At 37.3% G+C, this 27,473-nt stretch overlaps 1 protein-coding gene across 1 annotated transcript; it reads right to left on the minus strand.

The window, feature by feature from the left end:
- Positions 1-542: 542 nt before the first annotated feature.
- LOC306877169 (immunoglobulin-like domain-containing receptor 2) lies at positions 543-27,363 on the minus strand. Its single transcript, XM_079428736.1, has 9 exons — positions 27,218-27,363; positions 24,019-24,348; positions 20,085-20,204; positions 7,641-7,697; positions 6,125-6,271; positions 5,869-6,042; positions 4,661-4,859; positions 2,558-3,221; positions 543-1,087 (listed from the first exon to the last, which is right to left on the minus strand). Exons 1-9 carry the CDS (start codon positions 27,261-27,263, stop codon positions 1,052-1,054), a joined length of 1,773 nt encoding a protein of 590 aa, XP_079284862.1. The 5' UTR covers positions 27,264-27,363; the 3' UTR covers positions 543-1,051.
- Positions 27,364-27,473: the final 110 nt, after the last annotated feature.

Genomic DNA, 27,473 nt, shown 5'->3' on the forward strand with positions numbered 1-27,473 from the left:
CCAGCCAACAAGCTTAGACTGGTTAAAGGAAAAGGTCAACTGTGGCTGTTTCTGTTCTCAGAATGGAACTCTGTTTTAAAAAATGCAAACTGAAAATAAATTCCAGCTCTAAGTTCTGAATGAGCTGTGTTCTTTCAAACTATTGTAAACTGCCATCACACATAGCCCTAATATTCAATAATAAATGTAACTATCAACTATGGCACAATGTGAAAGAAAGCGACATACAGAGATCTAAACATAAAGTGTGACCACTAAACACCTGTGAGGGCTTGTATCAGATTGTTTCCTGGTATTGTTATCTCATCCTGGAAAGAATAATCCTTTCCTTTTCTGTGTCCTGTCCAGTTTCCTGCATGGCCATGATTCTTTATTGCTAAAAAAAAAACCCGCCTTACTGTATTTGTTTTCTTATGTTGAAGCAAGACCAAAGAAGCAAGTGTTCATGCCCTGATATTGATATATGATAAAGAACAGGGATATATTTTATCATGAATACACTAAGGTTATCTGAAAAAAAAAAAAAAACCCAGACAGCAAGTGTTCATATCAAAGTCATTATTTTAAAACCGTGAAATACAAATAAAAGGCACATTATCAAAAGCACAATCATTCACGTTTCCCTCGAGTGCCAACTGATTAGCACTCATTAGACACAAATGTACAGTACAGTGCAAACAATGGCAATATTGAAATACCAGAGACAGCGTCCCATTACAGTACTGAAGATATACAAAATATCAAGGAACGTTTAAAGCACTTGAATATCATTTGAACAATTTAATTTCCTTTCTAAGTTATTCTTAGTGCAGCGGCAGTCTGAGGACTAATTAGGAAATAATGTTTTTTTTTTTACATTATTATCAATACAGAAAATAAAAACAAACACACACTACGTTCTTGCCCTTGACCAGCAAAAGTTCCCAAGATCTTCATGTCTGTGTGATCCTGCATTAAATGTGTCTTTCTGACAGACTGATACTTGGTGTTTGGGGCATTTCTCTTCAGCTGGATGGTGATGTTAGTATGATGTCAGCTCAGTCTGACGACGTCACACAATTAGTGAGTCTGTGCTTAGATGAGTGGTCTGTTAAAAAACACCAAGAGCCATACATTAGACACCCATTAGCATGATGAGTTTGCAGATGCATTGTTAGTGTGTCAGTGTATTGCTGTACTGTGAGCCCATTAGAGTTAGTGATGCCTTTTATGATACAATCAGGCAAACAGAACAAAAACACATAAAACCTGCCTGAGAAATCAACCGTTTTGATCATTCAAAGCGGACTTTCATTTACATACATTCTTGTAAAGAATACAATTTACATTTAAGCATACAAAAAATAACATACTGTACAGTTAAAATAATTTCATAATCAGATTTCTTTGAATCCCTCTTTGGAAAACAAATGATATATAAGAAGTATAAAATTAAATATAGGCTGACAATAGATCCTCAGAGTTAAAAAATATTTTTAAAATGTAATTTTGAGATGAAATAAGAACAACAGACACACTGTGAGATGTAAAATCATAATTTTGAGAGAAAATTTTGAAAACTTTTTTTTATATTTCATTATTATATACAATGCCGTTTAAAAGTTTGGAGTCAGTAAGATGTTATGCTCACCAAGGCAGCATTTGTTTGATCAAAAAGACCGTAAAAATAGTAATATTGTAAAATACTAATTTAAAATAATTGTTTTCAAATAAAATTATATATTTATTATATGCAATATGCAATATATTTTATATATTTATTTATATTGGATTTATTCCAGTGATGACAAAATTAAATTTTCAGAAGCTATTACTTAAAGAATTAAAGTCTTCAGTGTTAAACACAGTTGTGCTGCTTAAAATTTACGAAATATATTCAGGATTTTATCTTTGATAATTTGAGAGTTCAAAAGAACAGCATTTATTTGAAATAGAAATCTTTTGCTACATTACAAATGTTTTTACCGTAACTTTACATCAATTTAAGGCATACTTACTTGATAAATATATTCATTTATTTAAAAAAAAAATTGTACTGATCCCAAACTTTTGAACGGTAAGACTGAGAAGGAAAAAGGAAATTCAATCTAACATATACAACATATAAAAACAGATAATTTCAAAATAAACATCATAATTTTACCAGTCAGTCTAGTAGCTCCCTAAATTTTGAAGCTGTAACAAGTTTGATTTTTTTTTAAATATTGTTGCCCCATATGCCACAATTATCACAGGAAATGGGATTGAGAGATGTTGCAAGTTGGATTTAACCTTATTAACCCAAAAGGCCACAGGTCTGAGAAGAGCATTATGTCTGAAATTACTTGATGACTATATAAATATGAATACATAATACTTAGTTGGTGAGCTGAGATGATTTTTTTGACAAGATATAGCTTGTTTTCAAGGGTAGAACACTTATTTGTGCTCTTTAACATTTAAGACTTTACATTTCGTATTAATGGAATCTCATCTGTCTCTTCTTTTTAGGCTTGAAGGAAGTTTGGTCCACCCTTCAATGCACAGAAACCATGGCAGATGATTATAAGTAACTCACCAGTTTCCTGGATTTGTCCCTGTCCTCCCTGCGCTCTTGTAATGTATGGGCCAGTCCATGGGCCGGACGTGTGTATGAAAAAGGCCGCATGGCAGGATCAGCAGTCCTGTACCGTTCCCTCCCTATATGCTTTTCAGTTCTAAACCTCTCCGCCTCTCTCTCAGAGTACGGAGGTAAAGGATCATCCTCCTCGGGGCGGTGGCTAGGTGACCTGCTGTTGTAACAGTCACTGCTCTTCTTGGAACTGCCTTTTGAGGGTGTGTCACTGTCATCATCAACTCTCCCACCTCGCTCTCCTTGGCCCCTAGCCTTGCGCTCCAGCAGAGTGTTCAGGTAGGTATCATCATAAGATCTCTGGCGAGCGAGGTAACGCTCACTGTCGGCAGTGTTGCGCCTTTTTGGCGGGGAAGGTGGTGAGCCTCGACGGCGCCAGTCGTCTTCGTCATCATCACCTCGAGAATACCGTGGCCCATTTCGGTAAGACTTGGGATGGTCCCGCGACCTCGGACCCATTTCAAAGTCTCGCTGAGGTCCACGAAAGTCACCTCTCCGACGACCGTGTGGGCTGTATGACATAGCAAACTCTTCCAGCTCATCTAGTGACCCTGTGCGCCCCCTAGCGTCAAAGGCTTTGCGGGGCAGGTGCTCAGAACGACAGTTCCATCTGTACAAACAGTCATGATATTATTAGTGCTCACATATATACTTTTATACAAATATATATACAATTTAAAGTAACTGTTTTCTATTTTATAGAGAGCTCAATGTGCTGCAGTTTAAGAAAGCACATGCAAATAGAAACAGCAACAGCTAATTAAGAAAACACTTTCATCAGTTTGACAGCACATGTGCTGCAAATACTCACAACATATTCAAATACAGAAATGCGCTGCAAATACACAAAACACAACCAAACACAAACACGCTGCAAATACTCACAACACAACCAAACACAAAAACGCGCTGCAAATACACAAAACACAACCAAAAACAAACATGCTGCAAATACTCCCAACACAACCAAACATAAACGCAAATACTCACAACACAACCAAAGACAAACACGCTGCAAATACTCACAACACAACTAAACACAAACACACGCTGCAAATACACAAAACACAACCAAACACAAAAACGCATAGCAAATACTCACAACACAACCAAACACAAAAACACATTGCAAATACTCACAACACAACCAAACACAAACATGCGCTGCAAGTAGCACAGACCACAATGGGGGATCCTCACAACGCTTACTAAAGTTTTTGCCATATTGATTACCATTTGTGTAGCCACAGTTGTAAAAATACCATGGTTAAACTATGGTTTATGTAGCTACTTTACCATGGTTTAACTATAGTAACCATTATTTATTTGTATTTATTTTCATATACAGTAGGCTAATAATAAATATATATAATATATATAGGCTATTTATTTATTTATTTTAATAGTAAAACCATGGTTAATTTTTGTAAGGGGAGTTGTAAAAGTAGACAGCTTACATAATGTTTCAGTTACAGTAATTGTGTATTTCATCAGCTTATTTAGGCTAATAATTAAAAAATAAAAGCTAAGGAATCATATTATCAGGATGTTAAAATAAACAAAAATCTCACCTTTCAGTGCATTTGTAAGCATGTCCCAGGTTTGTCACTTGTCATTTCTGATGTAGTCTGTGCACATTTGCAACATGTTCGTATTTGTTTGTGTCGTGAGTATTTACAGTGCGTTTCTGTTTTTGGTTGTGTTGTGAGTATTTTCAGCACATGTGCTGTCAAATGGATAAAGATGTTTTCTTAATTTGCAGGTGTTTTTTTCTATTTGCATGTGTTTTTTTCATTTGCATCGCGTTGCGCTCTCTTGGCCACCATAATTTTAATATACTTTAAAATGTTATTTATTCTTGAGATATCAAAGCTAAATTTTCAGCATCATTACTCTAGTCTTCAGTGTCAAATGATCCTTCAGAAATCATTCTAATGCTGAAATGGTGCTCAAGAAACATTTCTCTCGTGTCTCCAGTTTGAAAACCCCTGTCCTAAATTACAAGGTCATACACACACACACACACACACACACACACTTGAATTGTACCTGTTGTCATGCTCGTCCAGAGAGTGATTGCTCTGATAATGAGAAGGACGAAGCCCATGGCCGATCGATGCTGTTTGGATACGCAGCTCTTCCATGTGGTCACTGATGGGTGGTAGTGCCTTCCTCTGGACCTGGTGATAGGTCTGCCTGAAGTCTACGTCACCATCATGCAGAGAGCTCAGTTCTGATAGGCTGCCAGCTGCTGACACAATGACATCATTATAGACTGGATGTTTTGTTATTGCAGTAACAAATCTGTTGTCATGGTCTGTGAGTCTTTGTGAGAAATTCTGAACTTGGTTAGAATATTATGAATTGTCTGACATGCACAACCACAGATGTATTTTAAAGGGATAGTTTATCTAAAAATAAAAAATCTGTCATCAATGTGACTTTCATTGTATGGAACGTCAATCAATGTCATCAATGTGACTTTCATTGAAAAACAACTGAAACATCCTTCAAGATATCATCTTTGTGTTCCACAGAAGATAAAAAAAATACAGGTTTGGATTATGGAAACAATCTGGCTGTGTTCTTTAATTGGAGCATTGTCAGTAAATCACCTGCAGAACTTTCCACTTCCATCGGTGCTTTCATGGGATTGTGCTCTCACATTAAATTGCATTGTATAGTGAAAAACAAAACAAAAAATGCTAATTTATTTAATGTTTAAAATGATAGGTTAGTATAACATTAAATTAACATATTAATAAATATTAATTGGTCAATCAAGTTTAAAAATGCCATTTAAATGTACGAGTAACCAGTTAAGTGTTTGCCACATTTTTACTTGTTGATTCACACATACATTGTGAAACTATTCACCATCTTCACTGACAACACAACTGCTATAATACCTTCATAATGCCAGCAAGCTTTCTGCACTGTCACTATCTTTAAAACTTCTATTTCCTACAAACATTTCTAATGTTATCAGCTCATGTTCACATACTCAAATACAACACTCTCATCTCATCTGACCACAATTCCTTTAAACATTTTAAATACTCTGGACAGCCTGAGATTAAAGTTACAGTGCAGCTGAAGATGATATTAGTTGAGTTTGCTTTGAGTTAGATGATGCAGCCTTGCTTCTACAAATGCAGATTCATTGCACAGACTTTGGACAGATGTGTTCAAAGAACAAGCTAAGTAATTAAAATATTTAGCATTTAATTTGTATATGCTGTTGTATTGTCACTTACCTCCAGTTATATTGTTTTCTACTGAAGGAGCCCCTACAGTCAACTTGGGTACAATAATGGATGATGCGGCTGGAGGGACCACAGGAAGCACAGGAACACCAGGAACGTAATAAGGTTGATACATGGCAATCTGAGGAGGCTGGCCGCTCTTTGCCATCTTCCCTGCTTCATATACTTTGAAGGCAAATGGAAAAAAAATTTCAGGTTGTGAATACAGGCAATGCATGTAGTATGTATGTTTAGTTTGTGTACTCACAGTGTTTTGGACAACAACATGTATCAGGACAGCAGCAGCAGCGTATATAACAACAACAGGAGTGAGGGCAACACTGGCACCAGCAGATCCCAACCAACAACAGGAAGAGCACACTACCAAGGACGACAACTCCCACAAATACCCACTCTAAGGAAGACAAAAAAGACTCATCAGGAAACTTGGTTTCTGTGGCAAAAGCAGATCCTGAAGGAAGTGCTGTCCTGAAATCATTTTTGCCCACAGGATATGAATTCTCTGATCATGACCAACCACAAGGGAGAGCTTGAATGATGCACAACCTCTTATCTGGACTCTCTAAGGGCCTAATGATGAATTTCCTCTGGGTGTGGTGTTAAAATTCCAACAGTATACATTGCAGACCTCTTATTCAACCCAAGAATGTTCAAAATTATATGCCTCTGAGCACTTATGGCCGATTGGAGTAATGAACAGGACATTGTTGTAGAAGCTGAAATGATTGTTTTTGAATTTACACCACAATAGCAGGACTGGGTTTTAAAAGTCTGATTGCTTACATCTGCACATCGGCATAATGTTAAGTAGCAACAAAGCTTTTTATGCACACACACATACGTCCATATACTTCTATATTTGTATATACACTTTCATTTAAAAAAGACCAGCTCATAAGTGTTATTTGTTTGTGAATTCTGCTGCATGTTTTTGATTCACTAAAATGAACCACTTCATTAGAATCATTTGTTGGTGAATCAGACAGCATGTTTTTGCTTGCAATCTGCAAAGACAACTCAATGTAAATGCACTTTTTTTGCTATTATTTTGTGGTACGCTGTCTTCTTAGCATGTTCGATTTGGACTATAAACACGGGTGAAATATGACTTATTTTCCTGCACAATGCAGGAAACACTGGCACATCGCCGACAGGGTTGGAAGAAGCGACTCTGAGATCTGAAAAGCTGTATTTTTACCCAACCTAACATAATACACTTTTTAAATATAACGCAATAAATGTACGAAATGTGTTACTCTTTTATTTTATTTGCCATCAGATCTCTTATTTCCTTATAATTTGGTGGCCTAAAGACCTACACAGTGAATGTGTGCATGACAGTGTGTCTGCACTGCAAGATAGCTGCATGATGCGATGCAGCAAAACTCCCTTTATAATCAGTGAAGCTTTCTTTAACACAAGTGGCTTAAAACAAAAAAGCAAGAAATACTGCTAGCATTCTGAAAGAGAGAAAGTTTCAGCAGAGGGCAAGATGTAAATGTAACTATAAAAACTAAAAATCATATGATTAGTTACTTAAAGTTATGCAGTATATAGTATAATCTGCAGTTATGTTATGCAACATCAATCATTGATATGTCCTGTAATTTTAATTATCTCTTTTTGTTCAGAGGGAACAGATCAGATTGGAGCATTTTGGAGTTTGCTGATTGCAGCAAAAGATGAAGCAAATGAATTGAAAAGGACCTGTGTGAGAGCACCCACTGAAAAGGACAGGGGAGAGAGAGGTATGTCAGGCGTACCTGGCATAATCTCCAAATCAAACTCAGGCAGGATGTCATCCAGCACCCCTGTCCTACCTGGAGAAGGGAGAAGATCAGACATAAACAGCAGCAGTAGGCAGCAGATGAAAGTTCAAAGTTTAGGGTTGTAGGTAAATGCTTAAATGCTTATGTGTTATTATGAAAAAAAGTTACTCTGTTAGTGGCTGTGGATTAATTAAGTGTAAATTGAAAGCTGATTTGAAAACTTGATTTGTGGTTTTAAGCATGATTGTCTTTTCAGAGACTAAATCAAATGCAAAAGTATAAACAAAGTCTGTATATACAGTGCCCTCCAAAAGTATTGGAACAGTAAAGACAAAATTGCTCTGTTGGCTGTGGAGTTAAGACATTTACAAATATGATTAAAGGATGAATATGAGACAAAACTACAGAACATTTTATTATTGGGTGATTTAACACATACAGTGCCCTCCAAAAGTATTGGAACAGTAAGGCTAATTCCTTTATTTTTGCTGTAGAATGAAAACATTTTGGTTTGACATCAAAAGATGAATATGAGATGAGAGATGAACATTTCTGCTTTTATTTACAGGTATTTCATCTGGATCTGATACACAACTTAGAAGATAGCACCTTTTGTTTGAACCCACCCATTTTTCATGTTACCAAAAGTATTGGAACAGATAGAATTAACATAGATTAAAGTGAAAAAGACTTAATATTTAGTTGCAAATCCTTTGCTTTCAATAACTGCATCAAGCCTGTGACCCATTGACATCACCAAACTTTTGCATTCTTCTTTTGTGATGCTTTTCCAGGCTTTCACCGCAGCCTCTTTCAGTTTTGGGGGGTTACTCCCTTCAGTCTCTTCTTTAGTAGGTAAAATGCATACTCTACATGGCTTAAGTGTTGTTGTTTTGGCACTGTTTTGGGTCATTATCCTGCTGCATGATGAAGGATCTCCCAATCAGTTTGGTTGCATCTTTCTGTAAATTGTCAGACAAAATATTTCTGTAGACTTCTGAGTTAATTTTGCTGCTGCCATCATGTGTTACATCCTTAATGAAGATTAATGAGCCTGTCCCAGAAGAAGCGATGAAAGCCCCAGCCATTACATTACTTGTATAATGTGTACTATAATGTACACTGTGTTTCAGATGTGCTTGTATGTTTGGGATCATGAGCAGATCCTTTTTTCTTCAAACTTTAGCCTTTCCATCACTTTGGTCCATAAAATCAGTCCATAAAACCTTGTCCCAGAATTTTTGAGGCTCGTCTCCTATTCTTCTTGCTAATGAGTGGTTTGCATCTTCTGGTGTAGCCTCTGTACTTTTGTTCATGAAGTCTTCTGCGAACAGTAGATTGTGATACCTTCACTCCTGCCCTCTGGAGGTTGTTGCTGATGTCACTAACAGTTGTTTTAGGGTCTTTCATTACAGCTGTCACAATGTTTCTGTCATCAACTGCTGATGTTTTCCTTGATTTACCCATTCGAGGTGTTACTTAGTACACTAGTGGTTTCTTTCTTCCTCAGGAGACTCCAAATGGTTGTACTTGCCATTGCCAGTGTTTGTGCAATGGTTTGACTGATTTTTCATCTTATCTCAGCTTCACAATTTCTAGCTGTTCACCCATAGACACCTCTCTGGTTTTCATGTTGGATACATGTCTAACTAATTATAAATGCAGTCTGCACGGATCTGAAACTGAGTGCAGACATTCAGTGCTATTTATTGTTTGAATAATCAATTAATAGGACACACCAGTGCAACAAAACACACCTGTCAGTCACATGTTCCAATACTTTTGGTAACATGAAAAATGAGTGGGTTTAAACAAAAGGTGCTATCTTCTAAGTTGTGAATCAGATCCAGATGAAAATACCTGTAAATAAAAGCTGAAATGTTAGTCTCTCATCTCATATTCATCTTTTGATATCAAACCCAAATGTTTTCAGTCTACAGAAAAAATAAAGGAATTGGCCTTACTGTTCCAATACTTTTGGAGGGCACTGTAGATGTTTTACCAGCTAAGAAGTTCAGCACTTTTAGAGTTTCATCCCTCTATCTGATGTGAGCATAAGTATTGGAACAGTTGCCTCACAGGTCTTTCTAAGTGATCAGCTGTGTCCTGTTGCATTAATTCTTCAGATATTAAAAGCAGGGAATGTGTTGTATCAGTTATATCCATTACTTCTGCATTTTGAATCTTGCATTCGATGATGACACACACAAACCAGGATGAAGATGAGGGAGCTGACTTTGAGAGAAAAGCAAGCAATTTGGATGCTAAAAGAAAAGAGGAAGTCAGTTAGAGCTCTAGCAAAAACAAAGGGCATGGAGAAATCAAGAGTTTGGAAACCACCAGCGACACCAGCAACCAACCTGATCGGCTAAGAAAACAACAGTAGTTGATGACAGACAAATCATAAAAGCTGTGAAAATGAATCCTAAAAGACGTGTCTGTAAAATCACCAACAACTTCCAGAAAGCTGGGGTGATGCTCTGACAATTTACTGTCCTCAGGAGACTTTGACACAGAATTACAGATGCTACACAGCAAGATGAAAACCTCTGACCAGCTCCAAAAATAGAAAGACAAGATTAGAGTTTGCAAAAAAGCACAAAGGTGAGCCAGAAGAGTTTTGGAACTGTGTTTATGGACCGATGAGACAAAGATGAACCTTTATCTAAGTGATGGGAAAGCAAAAATGTGGAGAAAAAAAGGGAACTGCAATGATCCCAAGCATACAGTCGCATCTGTAAAGCATGGTGGACGTGGTGTCATGGCATGGGCATGCATGGCTGTCTCTGGAACAGGCCATCTCAACTTTACTGATGACTTAATGTATGATGACAGTAGCAGAATGAATTTGGGTACAAAACCATCTTGCCTACCAATATTCAAGAAAATGCCACCAGATTCATTGGGAAGTGCTTCATATTGCACCAGGACAATGACCCAAAACACCCTGCCAGTTCAGTCAAGGAATTTATAAGGGCAAAGAAATGGAAAGGCTTAGATTGCCCAAGTCAGTCTCCAGATTTAAATCCGATTGAAGATGAATTTCACCAGCTGGAGAGGAGAGTAAAGGCAGAAAGTCCCCAAAACAAGCAACAATTGGAATTGGCTGCATTAAAGGCTGAGAAAAGCATTTCAAAGGATGAGACCAAGAGTCTGGTGATGTCTATGGGTCACAGACTCACTGCTGTGATTGTGCGCAAAGGATCTGCAACTAAATAATAGCTTTTAATCTTTTATATCTGCCTTATGTTCAACTGTCCCAATACTTATGCTCACATCGATGAGTGGGATGAACTCTAAAAGTGCTGTTCTTTTTATTTGGTAAAACATGTATGTGTTGAAACGGCTAATAATAAAATGTGACATTCTGTAGTTTTGTCTCATATTCATCTTTTAATCATATTTGTAAATGTCTTGACTCCACAGCCAACAGAGCAATTTTGTCTTTACTGTTCCAATACTTATAGAGGGCACTGTATACAGTACTGGTCTAAAGCTCTGGACACACTTCACTGAATGTATGTTTCTCATGATGGTTAAATACTTGAAATTAGTTTTGTAGGCATGAGTGGATAACAATTTTGGTGACTACGTAATTTCCATTCTTTCAGTTTTGTTACTTCATGGCTGTGATGGCTTTACTATTATTCTACAGTGTAAAAATATAAAAAATAAAGAATGCATACATAGGTGTGTCCAATCATTTGATTGATAATGCATGCATGTGTGTGTGTTTGCAGTCCCTGACAGATACCAAGAAAAGGGTGAAAGGTCAAACTTGTCTCTGGATGAGAAACTAATTTTAGGCCAGTGCTGTTTTTCTGTGAAGTTTTGGTGCATAACATTACTTGTAAGGATCATGTATGACCATGCAACTTGTGTATGCAAATGATCAAAGTAACACATGAACATTTAAAGCCAAAAGTAATTGAAATAAAAATAAATAAATAACTAATTTAAAAGTTAAAAATTAAAATAAAGCTTCCAAGTCCAAACATCAAGCTGTATATACAGTATATACAGTTTGATGTATGTACCATTTATATATTCTTAAATTATAGAATTATTATACTGGATAAAATATGTTTATATAATACAAAAGATGCAAACAGCAGTGATTTGGAAGCAATGAAACTGATTTATAAAAATTGGTTAAGACAAAAAGAGCTCTTGTCTAAACATAATTTCTTTACACAGCTCAGCAACTAGCAGTAATGATACGTTGACATGTTGCTGGTTCCCAGGGCTTATGCTAATGTAGATGTGTGCATTCATTCAGTATTTATATCTGGCCCGAGCACAGATCAGGTTCACTAATGTGCACGAACGGAGAGAGTGAGAAAGTGATGAGGTAGAGGGGGCTTCAGCGGGAGAGACAGATGAGGAATATATGAGACTAATTAATCACACAGCCTCATTAACCATCCTGAAAGTGGGGCAAGGGTACATCATCGCCATGGAGACAGTGCTGGCATTGTTTGGAATTAAAAGGTGTCCCAGAGCACTGTCCAATTACCTTTCAACAAACGTCTTCCCTGAGAGAGAAATGAAGGGGTGGCTTTAGATGTACAGTCTATTTTACACCGAGTGTACTTTGTCAATGACTGGCATAGTGCCAAAAATCAAGAGCATTCTCATCACCTAAACTGGCCAGTGTTCAGCCAAAAAGACCCACAATTTTGAGTGTATACAATTCCTAACGCAGCAAGTGTGCAGGAGACGGAATCTGTTAAATTCAGGATGAAGTCATCCTATATGTTTTCTAAACTGAACAATTTTGTTTTGTAATTTTTTTCTCTTCATTTTAACATTTAGAAATGAACTGAATAAAAGATCTGTCACTACTTTCATTTCGTTGTGACTCTGTATACACATTCACATTTACAGGTCTTCACAAAATGCCACAAGTCTTTAAACTGAATGAGAGGGTGCCATAAACGTAACTGCCCACTGTCTGAGCAGATTTATCCCTGAGTAACAGGAAGTGCTGAGGTGGCAGACAGGAAGAGGAATAATATCCAACTCCTCTACTGCTCTGTTACAGTCATTAAACCAACCGTAACCTGAGAGTAAAGGGGACCTCACGAAGAGAGGTAGAGACATGAAGAGAGAGACAGGGAGAGATATAAGGAAGGCAAGTTGTGTAGTATAGATTGCAAATCATTATCAGACTTTTTAAAGGGTTAGTTCACCCAAAAATTAAAATTCATGTCATTTCAAACCCCTAAGACCTATGTTCATTTTCAGAACACAAATTATATAAGATATTTTTGATGAAATCCAAGAGCTTTCTGACCCTGTATAGACAGCAATGCTACTACCACGTTCAAGGCCCAAAAGTAGTAAAGACATTGTTAAAATAGTCCTCGTGACATCAGTGATTCAATTGTAATATTATGAAGCTACAAGAAAACTTTTTATGTTGAAAGAAAACAAAAATAATGATTCAGCAATTTCTTCTCTTCCGTGTCAGTCTTTGACACGTGTTCATGACAGTACCACAACATGTGCATTCCTCTGCTTCTAAACAAGGCATAGCGCATGCGTGTTCTACATCAGAATGCCGGCTCCTGCATCAGCAGCACCACACGCAACTGTTGAATAAAGTCGTTATTTTTTTATAAAATTAAGGTTTATCCACTGATGTAACATAGACTATCTTAACAATGTCCTTACTACCTTTTTGGGCCTTGAATGTGGTAGTTGCATTGCTGTCTATGCTCTCAGATTTCATCAAAAATGTCTTCATTTGCGTTCCAAAGATGAATGAAGGTATTACATGTTTGGAACAATGTGAGGGTGAGTAATTAATGACAGAATTTTCATTTCAAAAGTTTTTACCTCTGCAGGTTTTTTTCTTCTGCAGAACACTAAACAGGATATTTTTAAGAACTGTTTTTTTTGTCCATAAAATAAAAGTTGATGGGGTCCAAAACAACACTGAAGCCAAATGACTTTCAGTGTATAAACAAAATCTTTTCAAAATTTGTGTTTCTTTTGTGAATGACAGAATTTTTGGGTGAACTATCACTTTTTAAGAGCCAATCATTAAGCTTTTTTGCATATAATTCAACTGTTTGTGTTTCTTTAACACTATTATGCTGACTGAGAAAAAATGAATTAAATGTAAAGTTTTCAGCTGAAGGGGATAACCAAAAAGTCACATAAAACTTAAAATGCCCCTATTATGGATTTTTGAAAATGACCTTTCATGTAGTGTGTAACACAGCTCTAAGTGAATGAAAACATCCTACAAAATTTTAAATCTGAAAGTGCACCGTGTATAAAGTTATTGTCTCAAAAGAAAGAGTCGACTCGGAATCATTTAAACAAGACATTTTTAAAACGAATCCCAAGCTGTTTCATGTTGACATCAACATGATGAAACATTAGCATAGTGTCCGCCCACTTGTTGTGCGAGCAGATCTGGGAGAACTTGATTTTCGAGTTGGTCTGAATGAAAATGTAAATTCATTCTTTGCCACAAGGTGCCGCTTTTAGAGCGGTAAAAATTGCGGTTTCCCCGGTAAAGCTGCACACACAAAGTAAAACGGGCAGGGACACCGGCAAGGGATAGAAGTATCGCTTTTTATTTGAGTTTTTTCATGTTTATTATTGAAATGTTGTTATATGCATGTGTCAATTTTATTTAATTTCATTATTTTCTTAAATATGTGGGTATATAGTATTTATAGAGTTGTAAATTTTAGTTACTTTTTCTTATTTGTAAGTCGCTTTGGACAAAAGCGTCTGCTAAATGACAAAAGTAATTAAGTAAGTAAAACTACCCTCACAAACACTGCATTAGCAGGCATTACAGGCATGATGAAATGAAAATGAACTCGACCAATCAGACCAATCACCGAAGATTAGCTTCACACAAAGGAGGGGTTTGGAAAAATGAATCGGTGAACGAATCGTTTGGGAGTCGTTGAGCAAATAAGGTAAAAATAAATGCTATAAGACAATGAAAGTGTTTTTTGACCTTGCATGCATGTCAACCTGTTGTTGGGGACTCCCAAAACCAAAATATGAACCTTTCATAATCCATAAAAGGGGCACTTTAAAACAACAGTATGTTCGTAAATATATCTGTTGTAATTATAGTGTAACTGTACACGTGCATTTGTTGCTGCTGTAATGCAATCTGCCAATTTGGCAGAATTTCGTACCCGCTCACCAAACAACAGATGTTTGAGGGGAAGCATGAAAAAGAAATTCACTTTATTAGAAGTAAATGTATCATCAGGGTGAATTGAAAATGATTTCAAAATAAAAAACTTACATACAGTTGCTCTGTGTAGAATAATAAGCTACTTTTTTCCACAGTAATGTGTTATCTTACCTACAGTTTTTTACAATCGCTATAACAATTTTTTCAATACTTTTAACAATTTTCCTAAACTCTTAACGCAGTGTCAGACTTGTGTCCTGTGTTTTTCCTTCCTCTTGTTTCCTCATGCTCTTATTTGGTCATCCTGTTCCTGTCCTTGTTTGGTGACATCATTAGTTCATCAGTCTCGGTCTGTGTTTGATTACTCCTCACCTGTTTCAGTTCTTCCTCGTTTGATTTCCCAGTGTTCTTAAGCCTTGTGTTTCCCCATGTCTTATGTCCGGTATTGCACAACACCGTGATCCATGTTTCCCTGTGATTTTGCTCCATTAAAGAAAGGTGTTGATTGTTCTCCTCGACTCCTCGTTTCTTGCTCCCAGAGCACGTGACAGAATACCGGACCTACAAAAAATAAGCGGTGCCCTTTTGTTTTCAGGGGACGCGTCTTCTGAAGGGGGGCGTGATGTCAGACTTGTGTCCTGTGTTTTTCCTCCCTCTTGTTTCCTCATGCCCTTATTTGGTCTTCCTGTTCCTGTCCTCATTTGGTGTCATCATTAGTTCATTAGTCTCCGTCTGTGTTTGATTACTCCTCACCAGTTTCAGTTCTTCCTCATTTGATTTCCCAGTGTTCTTAAGCCTTGTATTTCCCCGTGTCTTATGTCTGGTATTGTTCATCTAACCCCCGTGATCCCTGTGATTTTGCTCCATTAAATAAAGGCGTTGATTGTTCTCCTCGACTCCTCGCTTCTTGCTCCCAGAGCACGTGACAAAATACCGGACCTACAAAAAATAAGCAGTGCCCCATCTCTCCTTTTGTTTTCTGGTGTTCGAGCAGTCTTTTGTTTTCCTCCCTAGCCCGCTGTCCGCGGAGAGTTCTACGCTGCCGTCCGCGGGAAAAAAATGAATGAAAATGAAAGAAGAGTCCCTCTGGTGCCGGTTACTCGGCAGCACCCCCCAGGGCCCACTCCACGGCAGCGCCCCCAAGTGTCCGCGCTTCCAGAGCGCGGACACGCAGTTAGCACAACCTCAGTAGGCTATACAATTAACGCATTTCTTGTTGCTTTGACACAAACTGCATGCATTTAACACAAATTTAAAATGCTTGAACTTTTACATACAAGCTCAACCAAGACCAAAACAATAGATTTTTACTGCCAAATTTACAAATGATTTCACACTATATGTCAGAACAGATAACATCATATTCTAAACCTAACTTATAGGCTAAAGTCAAAGTGAACAGCTGTTCATATTGTGAATTTGAAACACATATATACTGTTTTTTATTCATTAAAGAGAAATAGCTGCTTTCAAATATATGTTTTGCAAATATATAAATTACAGCTGATACCCATCTATGAAACACACTCAGGTGTTGAGGTTCTTTCAATCACATGACCATAAAGTATACAGTAAAAGAGGACCTCTTTGGGCTGATCTTGTGTGGAAAAGTGCACATTGTTTTCACCTAATATTCAGTCAATAAACACAACTTAAATGTTCTTTTCATACAAGCTTACCTCATACCAAAAATCATGGATCTTTCTTATCTTTTTTACAAATGCTTAAACACAGCATGACAGAAATGAAGACATAATGTTCCAAACTTTAAATATAGTTTAAAGCCTCTACTTCTGCAACAAAAGCAGCTTAAAAGATCTGCTAAGAATGATTTAACTACTAACAATAGAGAAATAGCTGATTCCAATCTTACAGTAATGAATAATTCCAAGTCTTTCCATACATGGCCATGCACAATAAAAAGGCACTCTCTGGATTGGTTTTGTTGAAAACAATACAGAACAACACAGAGAAGCATAAAAAGAAAGAACATGTTTGGAGGAGGGAGAGTTGGACGAGGGAGAGGAATAATTGGTTCAGCTACCAAATCAGACATCAAGAGACTACAGCAGACCGTCAGGACTGCTGAGAAGAATATTTGTGCCCTCCTGCACAACCTCCATGATTTTTACATCTCCAGAGTGAGGAAAAGGGCTAAGAAAATCACTTTGGACCCCACACACCCTGCCCGCTCTCTCTTTGAACTGTTGCCTTCTGGTCAGCAATACCAACCACCAGAACAGCCAGGCACAAGAACAGTTTCTTAATGCAGGTTATATTCAGCCTGAACAATTGTAAAACATTCATAACAATACATTGTCCATCATAACTTTTACACATTTATACAGAGAAAAACGAAAATTGTTCATTTGTGAACTGCACACTTGTAAAAAAACATATCTGTACATTAATTTAAAGTTTTTTAAAGTTTTTTTTTTTTTTTTTAAATCACTGACAGCAATTTCATTTTGCCAGTAAAGCTTTTACTGCTGCAATTCTATCACTTTTCTTTTACATCCCATAAAGTACTGATGATCCTTCACTATGCTGTACACATACTCAGGCTTGCTGTGTTTTGATAAAGTTAGTATATGAAGAAAAAGGTATTCAGCATTTTGAAATGTAGAGTTTGTATTTATTTAACAAAATGTGGTTTTGGCCAGAAAATGAACTATTTGGCTAACTGTGTGATGTAGGTGTGTTGCTGTGTTAAGAGTTTAGAAAAAGTATTTTAAGTATTGGTAAACGATTTTTAGCAATTGAAAAAAAACTGTAAAAGACCTGCACGAAAGACTGGTGCCAGAGGTAGAAAGGGGACAAGTGGGAGACCACTTGTCAATATATGTGATCACATGGAACAATGTGGCATTCCACCATTCCCGTGCAGTCACAGACTGGTTTGACACCCATTCGAGAATGATGTCCATTTTCCTTGCCCCTTACTCCACTTTCCTCAACCTCATTGGGGAGTTTTTCTCAACCTGGAGATGGAAGGTTGTCCCTCCTGGATGCAATGGATGCTGCATGCCAAGACATCACAGCTGAACACTGCCAGGGGTAGATAAGGTATACCAAAAGATACCTTGCCAGAGAAGAAGATATCAGGTGTGATGTGGATGAGAACATGTGGCCAAATGCAGAAGACCGGGCAGATTAGAAGATGACTTTTTTATTTCTATTTTGTTCTTCTGTGGCTTTTTCTGTTTGTATATTTTGTACTTTCATATAATAAATGGCATCTGTATTGCATATTTTTGTTATGTTGCAGTAATGTCCTGTTGCAGCCTAATGGATAGAGAGTTGGACTTGTAACCCGAAGGTCGTGGGTTTGAGTCTCAGGTCCGGCAGGGATTGTAGGTGGGGGGAGTGAATAACCAACACTCTCTCAATAAAAATGAGAGAGTTTTATTGAGAGAACTCATTAAAACAGCATTGGCTGCCCACTGCTCCGGGTGTATGTTCACTACTGTGTGTGTACACTTGGATGGGTTAAATGCAGAGCACAGATTCCAAGTATGGGTCACCATACTTGGCCACACACCACTTCCCTTCCCTTTCCCTTTGCAAATATACCCTTTACTTCAGTAATTCTGTCTCTGTCTTCTTTTTTCACAAACCGTACATTCTATAAAGCTACTCTGAGATGGGTCATTCATTTTTTGTATTGAATTTTTGTAGCAAAAGAAACAAAATGCATGCATTTACCAAACCCAATGGAACAATGTAGAGAGGCTTCAAAAAAACAGCAAAACACAATTTATGATCAATAAAATATTGTATTGTATAAGGGCAGATCTGACACATATAAAATAATGCAGTTTCTGTAATTCCGTCTGATGTTAATGTTTTTATGATATTGTGCTATGATTGACTAAAATGTTCCTGTTGGAAGATAACATGTGTTAGTGTTTTGGAATAATTATTTGATTTTGAAACAAGTTTACAGTGTTTTGGTAGACAGTGTTTTGTGTTAGTGTATTATTGTATTTTGAAAATTAGTGTTGGAGTTTAGTTTACAATGTGTGATTTTGAGCATGGAATCAATCATTTTGCAAATTGTGTGTTGTAGGTGTGCTGGTGCATTAAGAGTTTAGAAAAATTTGTTATGAGAATTGAAAAAATTGTCATAGCGATTGTAAAAAACTGTAAGAAAAATGTGGTCACTTCCTTGGTAAGACAACAGTTTGCTAATAAAGTGGGTTATCATTCTAAATAGTTGAGGTTTTTTGGTTGATGTTTTGATTTTGCAGTAAAATTTTATTAATTTATTTGACAGAATTCTGAATATAGTATTGTAAGAAATTGCGGTTAAATACTGTTCATTTTTACTGTGCAATCTTAAGTAATAATAGTGTTGCTTTCCTTGGCATCCACCACTAACAATCAAGAGCTAAACTGTAAGTAAAACATGACTACACAGCAAGTTTGATGAAATGGGGAGTGTCTGGTACAAAGTCAAACTTTTAACCACCAAATACTCCAGATTATACTCTCCACTTCATAAACCAACTCAATCTTAATTGCTTAGAGGGCAGCAGTGACTTCCTCCACTTTTAGCGTTTACATAACACTCTCATTGATCCTCTTGTGTAAGCTCTAACCCTCTCATGTTTTTTTTCTCTTCACCGCACAGGACTGCTCTGGAGGCCCTGGCATCCCCTGGCCAATGAGACCCCCTTCGTTCCCATGGAAATGGCTTAAGAAGTGGCTTATATTGCTCATGTCGATAAAAGTCAGTTATTTACTCTTTGTCTGGCATGAGGCGTCTGACTTTGCTTTGTCCAGCTGACGCAATAATAACTTATGCTGTTAGGGTCAGTCCCACAGAACCAAACAAATTGTTTCTCTCCGCAGTGTTCCTGCCCAGGAGGTGCAAAATATGTGAGGTTTTCCTGATCTGCCAGGGCACAAATGAACAATAGTGTCTCATATTAAGGATCTGAGCCCTGTCGAGAGGCATGCGCCGTTTGGTTGTCGTCTTGGCAGCGCTTGTAAGTGCACTCAGGAATTCAGACAGGGATTGGCATTAACAATCATTTAGACACAATAACCAAGCATGCACACACAAAAGTAAACATTTTTAGAGAACAAGGTCTATTTATTTATAGAAAACTCTGAAAGAAATCACAAATATTGAGAGTCCCTAAAGCACAGCATTCAATGGCACTTTTTTAAGCAATTTACACTTTTCTAATACCATAACAACGGGCTTTTTTGTAATGTTGATTCAGTTTTTGAAAAACATTTGAACTCGTGAGACTCACCCTGCACCAGTAGCTCCACCTGGCCTTCATTTTTCCCTTCCAGGTCATCAGAAATGATCACCTTACAGAAATACACACCGCTGTCACCCCACTGCAGCTGTCCAATGCGCAGATCTGCTTCTGAAAAAGCCAGAAAATATTTGCTTATAACCTGAGCTGTTTAACTGACCCTTCACATGGAGTTTGATTGACAGGAGATCTGACCAATGATAGTGCCGAATCTGCCATTTTTGTCTGACAAACAAATCAGACAGGAAAGCAGATTAACATCGGTGGACTTGAACTTGAAAAAACGTGTGTATTGACTAGTGCTGTCAAACGATTAATCGCCATTAATCGCATCAAAAATAAAAGATTTTTGTTTACATAATATATGTGTGTGTACTGTGTATATTTATTATGTATATATACATACACACACATGCATGTATATATTTCAGAAAAATATGCTATGTTTATATATTAAATATATTTATATAATATAAATTATAAGAATATAATATACACATGTAAATACATGTAAATATTTTCAAAATATAAACATGTATGTGTGTGTATTTATATATATATATATATATATATATATATATATTTATAAATATACACAGTACACACATATATTATGTAAACAAAAACTTTTATTTTCGATGCGATTAATCACAATTAATCATTTGACAGCACTAGTATTGACATCTTTCCGTGGTTGAAATAAGATACCTTCTGATGTTCATTCATGTTTATTTCATGAAATAACTAGTAAAGAGACACAGATGATCAGTTCACATACTGCTTGAACTGAGATGCTACAACAATCTGTCACGACACATTCTGACACCATCATCCCGGACACCCTTCAGAATAAACTGACACAGCTCTCCATCCCCACCTCGGTCTGTCAGTGGATCACTAGCTTCCTGACAGACAGGCAGCAGCTAGTGAAGCTGGGAAAATTCACATCCAACACCCGCACCATCAGCACTGGAGCTCCTCAGGGCTGCGTTCTCTACCCACTGCTCTTCTCCCTCTACACGAACGACTGCACATCTAAAGACCCCTCTGTCAAGCTCCTGAAGTTTGCAGACGACACCACACTGATCGGCCTCATCCAGGATGGTGACGAGTCTGCCTACAGACAGGAGGTTAAGGAGCTGGCTGTCTGGTGCAGTCTCAACAACCTGGAGCTTAACACGCTCAAAACTGTGGAGATGATCGTGGACTTCAGGAGAAACCCCCCTGCTCTCCCCCCACTCACCGTGACTTTAGTGGAGTCATTCAGATTCCTGGGCACCACAATTTCTCAGTCCATTGTCAAAAAGACCCAGCAGAGGTTGTACTTCCTTCACCAGCTGAGGAAGTTCAACCTGCCACAGGAGCTGCTGAAACAATTCTACTCTGCCATCACTGAATCCGTCCTCTGCACTTCAATAACTGTCTGGTTCAGCTCAGCTACCAAATCTGACCTCAGAAGACTACGGAGGGTAGTCCGGACTGCTGAGCGATTCATTAGTACAACCAAAGTCTCTTTAAGACAAGTCCTGTCACTCGGCAGCCATCTTTGAAACGCCTCTCGGGCATCCAAGTGCAGCTCCTATCTCTTTGTATGGGGAACCATCAAATTCTCCAAAACAGTTCACTAAGCTTACGATTAAATTTAATATTTGAAATCACCAATGAAATCGGACAACAACTGTGTCATAAATGTTGTTTCTTTTGCTCAAATAGCGTTATAAATAGCTTATTTCTCAGGCTAGATCAGCCAGTGCGCATGCGCAGTCCTGAGCACGCGTCTCAGAGCGCTGACTATTTCTATAGCAACCGGGACTTCTAACGGCAGCTGCAGTGACGCGCTGACTTTACTGATTAACGATTGGTTCTTTCATTCAGAAGGCGGGGCTTCCTGCGATTGAGCGGCCGTATTGAGCGTTGCATTTTTCCCCATTCAAAACAATACGAGTGACATGTCTTAGGTATTCTATAGTCTTTGGTACAACCCTCCCCACTCTCCAAGAACTGTACTTATCCAGAGTGAGCAAAAGGGCTGGAAAAATCACTCTAGACCCCTCACATCCAGCACACTCCCTCTTTGAGCTGTTACCGTCTAGTCGACGCTACAGAGCTCTGAGCACCAGAACGACCAGACACAGAAACAGTTTCTTCCCTCAGGCAATCCATCTCATGAACACTTGACATTAAACGTGGAACACACAACACTATTATACATTATTTATTCACCACACATACTTATTTTTTCATTTCACATTTGCACATATCAGACCTGTACACACATAGTTGTCTATATTATATATTGTGTACATTAGCGTTGTATAGCGTTTATTTGTACATTGCCTATTTGCCTATTTGTATATTATTCTTTTATTATCTGTGTCCTGTCCTGTTGCTGTCTTTCTGTTGCACTGTAGAGCTTCTGTCACTATAACAAATTCCTTGTATGTGTAAACATACCTGGCCAATAAAGCTCATTCTGATTCTTAAAGAGCCACAAAACAGTTTTATTGTTTCAATTTCTTTCAAAATGAAAATGGTTCATACCAAAAGTAACCTGCTCTCTCAGAGAGTGTCCTCTTTTCTCCGCAATGCATTTTTAAATTAAACAAATGATAACATGATATGTGGAGTGAGCGGCATGGCTTGTCGGACATAGCAACAGTAACGAAGGGGGGCGGGTATTTGCAGTTGTAGTGGAGTAAATGTTTAATTTTAATATTTTAGATTTTTTGGATTTACACAGTAACATAAAAACATATTAGGCTGTCAGATGCACAATTTACTTTTAGCACCTAACATTTTTAATCAGTGTAGGAACAACACATCATTCATACTTATTATCTTTCTGAAATATTTTGTCAGAACAATCGTAGTCTTTGTTGGAGACGTGACTGGAGGAGGAAAAGCTTTGATGCCTAAGTCAGAAGAGAGGGTGTTTGTATTTGATAAGGAAAGCTGTGGGGGTCCAGCCCCCTGACCAATGTGCAACCTAGAAAAAACAGCCCTATTTAAGGAACAGGAAAACACAGCACAATCGGCTGGGTTTCCTAAGGGGAAGATGAATTACGCACAAGACTGCAGACTTGAGAGTAGAGCAGGCTCAAAATTTAATAACATAAGATGATTTTATTACACAGTGGCCTCAAGAAGTATTTGGACCATTAAGCCAGAGTTAAATGTCTTTTTATGAATGTCATTGCATTAAATCGAAATATTAAATAAGTAGCATCTAAAAACAAATTATGCCAGACTTTTTTTTAGAATTGATGTTATTTATTTTTAACCAACTGAATACCAGTGTTTGTGGCTGTATGAATTAGTTCCCCTCAAGTTCACACAAGTGCGCTAGCAGAGTAACCATATATATTTGAAATATATTACATTTTGTGATCAAATAAATGTAGCCTTGGTACACACAATTACCCAAACCAAAGGTCTGAATGGTTTTGTAAATTTGACACCCCAAATGTGTCAAAATATCTACAGTGTATTGCTTGAGCTGGTTTTTTTTTTTTTTTTTTTTTTCAAGAAATCAGATCTATTCAATTAAATGTATATATTTTTAATTGTAGATTAGATCCATATTTTGGACAGTGTTGCTTTATAAATTTATCTAATATTGATGTTATTAAATTGATTATTAGTCTGGAAAATTGTTGACCTTTTTATAGTTTTGTGTTTGAGACTAACCTGTTGGATTGACATTAATAAATGACCATGGAAGTCCCCTTTGTGAGCCATTAAGTTGGAATTTCACTTTCCAGCTGACCAATGTTGTCATTTTGTGCAACTTATTAATCCGTAAACACTGAAAGGTTTATAAGGTTATTCAATATTCTGCCTTTTATTTGATTAACTTCACCTTCAATCAAGCTAAATCACTTAAAAAATACACACACACACTTATAAGACAACAGAAACTCATTACTGTTAATGATGGAGATGTCTCTTCCTTTGTAATGCTCTGCTAAGGTCATGGAAGATCCTTGTGCTGAGGCCACTATGCGGACAGTGCGGCTGTTGTCAGAGCAGTCCAGATGAGACAAGGCTCCCAGATCAGATACATGGACTCCCAGGGACTGAGGAAATGTGAAGGAATCCCGAGTACGGTCTGTACAGTAGGACTTGTACCACCACTGCACCACGGCGGTTTGAGAGGAGTGGGTGGTGTAATGGCACGGAAGAACGATGGAGGAGAACAGCATAGCAAACTTCTTCTCATCTTTCACAGTCACCTGTACACCATTACAACTTTGCACTGTGCCAAAAAGAGAGAAAGAGATTTAGTGAGAAAAAAAACCCAGTAAACATTACTTAATGACAGTAACACAATTACACACAAGTCGATACTAGTTGATGAAAGTCAGAGCTAGTCTGCAGATTTCACAGAAACGAGTATATGCACAGACTTTAATTCATTGGCTATCCAGTTGGAGGATATCATATTGTTTTCATTTGTCATGCATCTCCTTGTAATGAGGTATGTGTTAGAATGATGTTGTTGTGTTTGGAACAGTTTGAAAAGTCTGCGATCCTCTGTCATTTAGTGTATGATGGCTTATTTATCTCTGTAACAATTATTAAGGTCGGCAAGTCTATGATCGCTAGCGTTTTTTAAAATCTGTTAAAGTTGTGTAGTGTTCTCCAGCCCTTATGTAGAGCACCAGACACAAAGCTGAGATATGTAGAATTTCCAAAAGCTATATTTGTATTGCAAATTCATGATTGCTTCTATAGAACCATTAGGACAGTTAGAATTAAGACAAAATATTATTCTACAAAAGTTTGAGACATTTAAATACATTGTATAGAACCCTGTTTTGTTTGATGTTATTTTCCAGCAAATAAATATAAAAAGTAAAGACAAAAACTGCGCCAGAACGATGCAAATTTAGTTTTTAGTTACTGACGAACTTGTATTTGTTTTGTAATAACTTGGGTAACATAACTGAAGGTTGATCTTACAATTTGTGTAAAACTTCATTCATTCAGTAAAATACTTTACTTGGCTTATTCTCATGCTGTAGATTAGAACTGGTCATTAGAATTAGTTACAAAAAACGTTTTGAATTAAATATCATTTCAGCAATTTATGTCAAAATTCTGACCATTTTTTATTTAAATTGTTAGACACAGTAAGAATTGAGACAGACTAAAATCACAATTTTAAGTAAACACCGATGAGCAAAGAGAGTAATGCAAATTCCAAGATACAGTGAGCTTTCAGCAGCAACTGTAATAACTACTGACCTGTTCATGATTACTATTATGGTGTTTGAGTCTAATGGTACGTTTCATAGTGTCAGAGACAGGCATGTGATCATTACCAAAAACCCTCTCTCAGTCTAGGCCTAACCAACCAGTGGATCAAAAAAAAAAAAAGATTTGCTCAGTGCCTCTTTTCGAGAATGCTTAGTCGCACCACTCCAAAGGGAATTCACTTCATCAGCTAGGGATTACAAGGTGAGATGACCTGAAAACAAATGCCTAAAAACATCTGGATCCAGTTAGTTAGCATTTGAATGTGTGTGTGTGTGTGTGTGTGTGTTTATAAGCATGAAAGAGTGTGTTTGTCCAGCCTTGTGTGGGAGATTACGAAACAGAACACTGGACAAAATCAGAGAAGCACCCAAGAGGATGATCTGATGGTGTGAAAAACAAAGAGAGAAAGAAAGAAAGAAGTGTGAGTAAAGAAAGTTAAATTCCATGCTATGCAGGGGGCGCAGAGAGGTGGGGGGAGAGGTGCCATTTTTTGGAGAGACGTCACCGGCTCTGACTGTTTGATTGGGGTGGGGTGGTGAAACTGAAATATTCTGAGAAAACTCTTACAAAAGATCAAGTTGAGTACAAGTAGGGAGGAGGTCTCTCCCACAAACACAAAGATACTGTAATTCTTGTCAAAGGGTGGAGCACACTGCATAAAAATATACAACAACCAGTCACCACATATATCTGGATGAGATCTTCACTCATTCATTGTTGCCCTAGAGGAAATGGAGCAACTTCCTGAGCATTTTCCAACTGTACTTTAGAATGATCGTGTTGCTGAGGGGAATATAGGGGAGAATTCTGGAATATGTTCATTAATTCTCTGTTCAGGGTAGAGGGGGTCCTCCTTTTGTCCTCTCTGTTGCCTGTTTGACTCATTGTTTGCTATTATGGTGAACCCCACCCACTAAGACTCAGTGCGGGGGGTGTTGAGGTCCCACCAATAAGACACACTCATTGACTCAGTCATCCATGAACACCCAATTAGGTTAAAGAGATTTAAACCAAGCCGTTACTAGCAGACTTTACTTGATTATACGTGTTAATGAATTGCTAATGCCAACCAAACTATCACATAGGCTACTATTGAAAACAGTGTTCAGCTCTTTACCAGCTCAAAATAACTTTTCCCTAAAAAAAAATGTATGCACATTCCCTCTTCTGAGAGGGTTTTTATGGAGTGTAGGTTTCGTTCTCAAAGTTGGCCACTGACATACTCATAAAAAAAAAATCATCATATATTGTATTGTCTCTGTTGCATCCACCCTTCAAGAACTGATCCAATGCAGCTGCACTCCCTGACACACATTCCAGCAGCACTTCCCACAATAACAACTTTGGGATGATAAATAGTTTCAAATGTTTGTCTATGCTGTAACATTATTAAAAACATAATTAAAGAAGGCTAGTTAAAACTTTAGTTGTGAAATCCCTTTTATACATTACACATATGCAGACATTTTAAAATAATCAATAATAATAAAGATTAATATATTATGCTGAACAGAGATACATATTTAAATGAGAGTAATATATTTTATTATTTTATTTATTTTTTGTTTAAGTAGTTTATTTTAGTTTAGCTTAACTTGAAACTTGTCAAAAGTTAGAATGTAACGGACACATTTAACAATAAAAAGTGTAAAAAAAAAAAGATTTTTTTTTTACTAAATAAATAAAATGTGTAAATTGTAAATGCATTGTCAGGTGTGGATTATAGTAAAAACCGCCACAGGGCCCCGTGATCAATCTAAAAATAAAGCCGGGCTCAAGATTTTCTAAGCTCTCAACCTGTTGCTTTAGTTGTGTGTCCCAGTTTTCTGCTATATGGCGGTCAAATAGAAAACAGAATAACTCACGTGAAAACAGCATGAGCAGAATCCAGAATCCGTCTAACAAAACCATGATCCGGTTTAGTGCGCTTTAGTTTACAGGTATGTAGTCCATCTTCTCCCGGACTGTTATTCGCTTAAATTCATCTCTGTCTGCTGCGCTGGTGAGAATGAGCGGACTGTACCACTTTACTAAAGGGGGAGGCGACTGTGAAATTAAATACTAAAAACTCATATATTAAAAGATGCTAAACGGTTGTTTCTGAGTTGAAAATAAAAACCG

Source organism: Barbus barbus, assembly GCF_936440315.1.
Source record: "Barbus barbus genome assembly, chromosome: 11".
In the NCBI taxonomy this organism is placed as follows: Eukaryota; Metazoa; Chordata; class Actinopteri; order Cypriniformes; family Cyprinidae; genus Barbus; species Barbus barbus.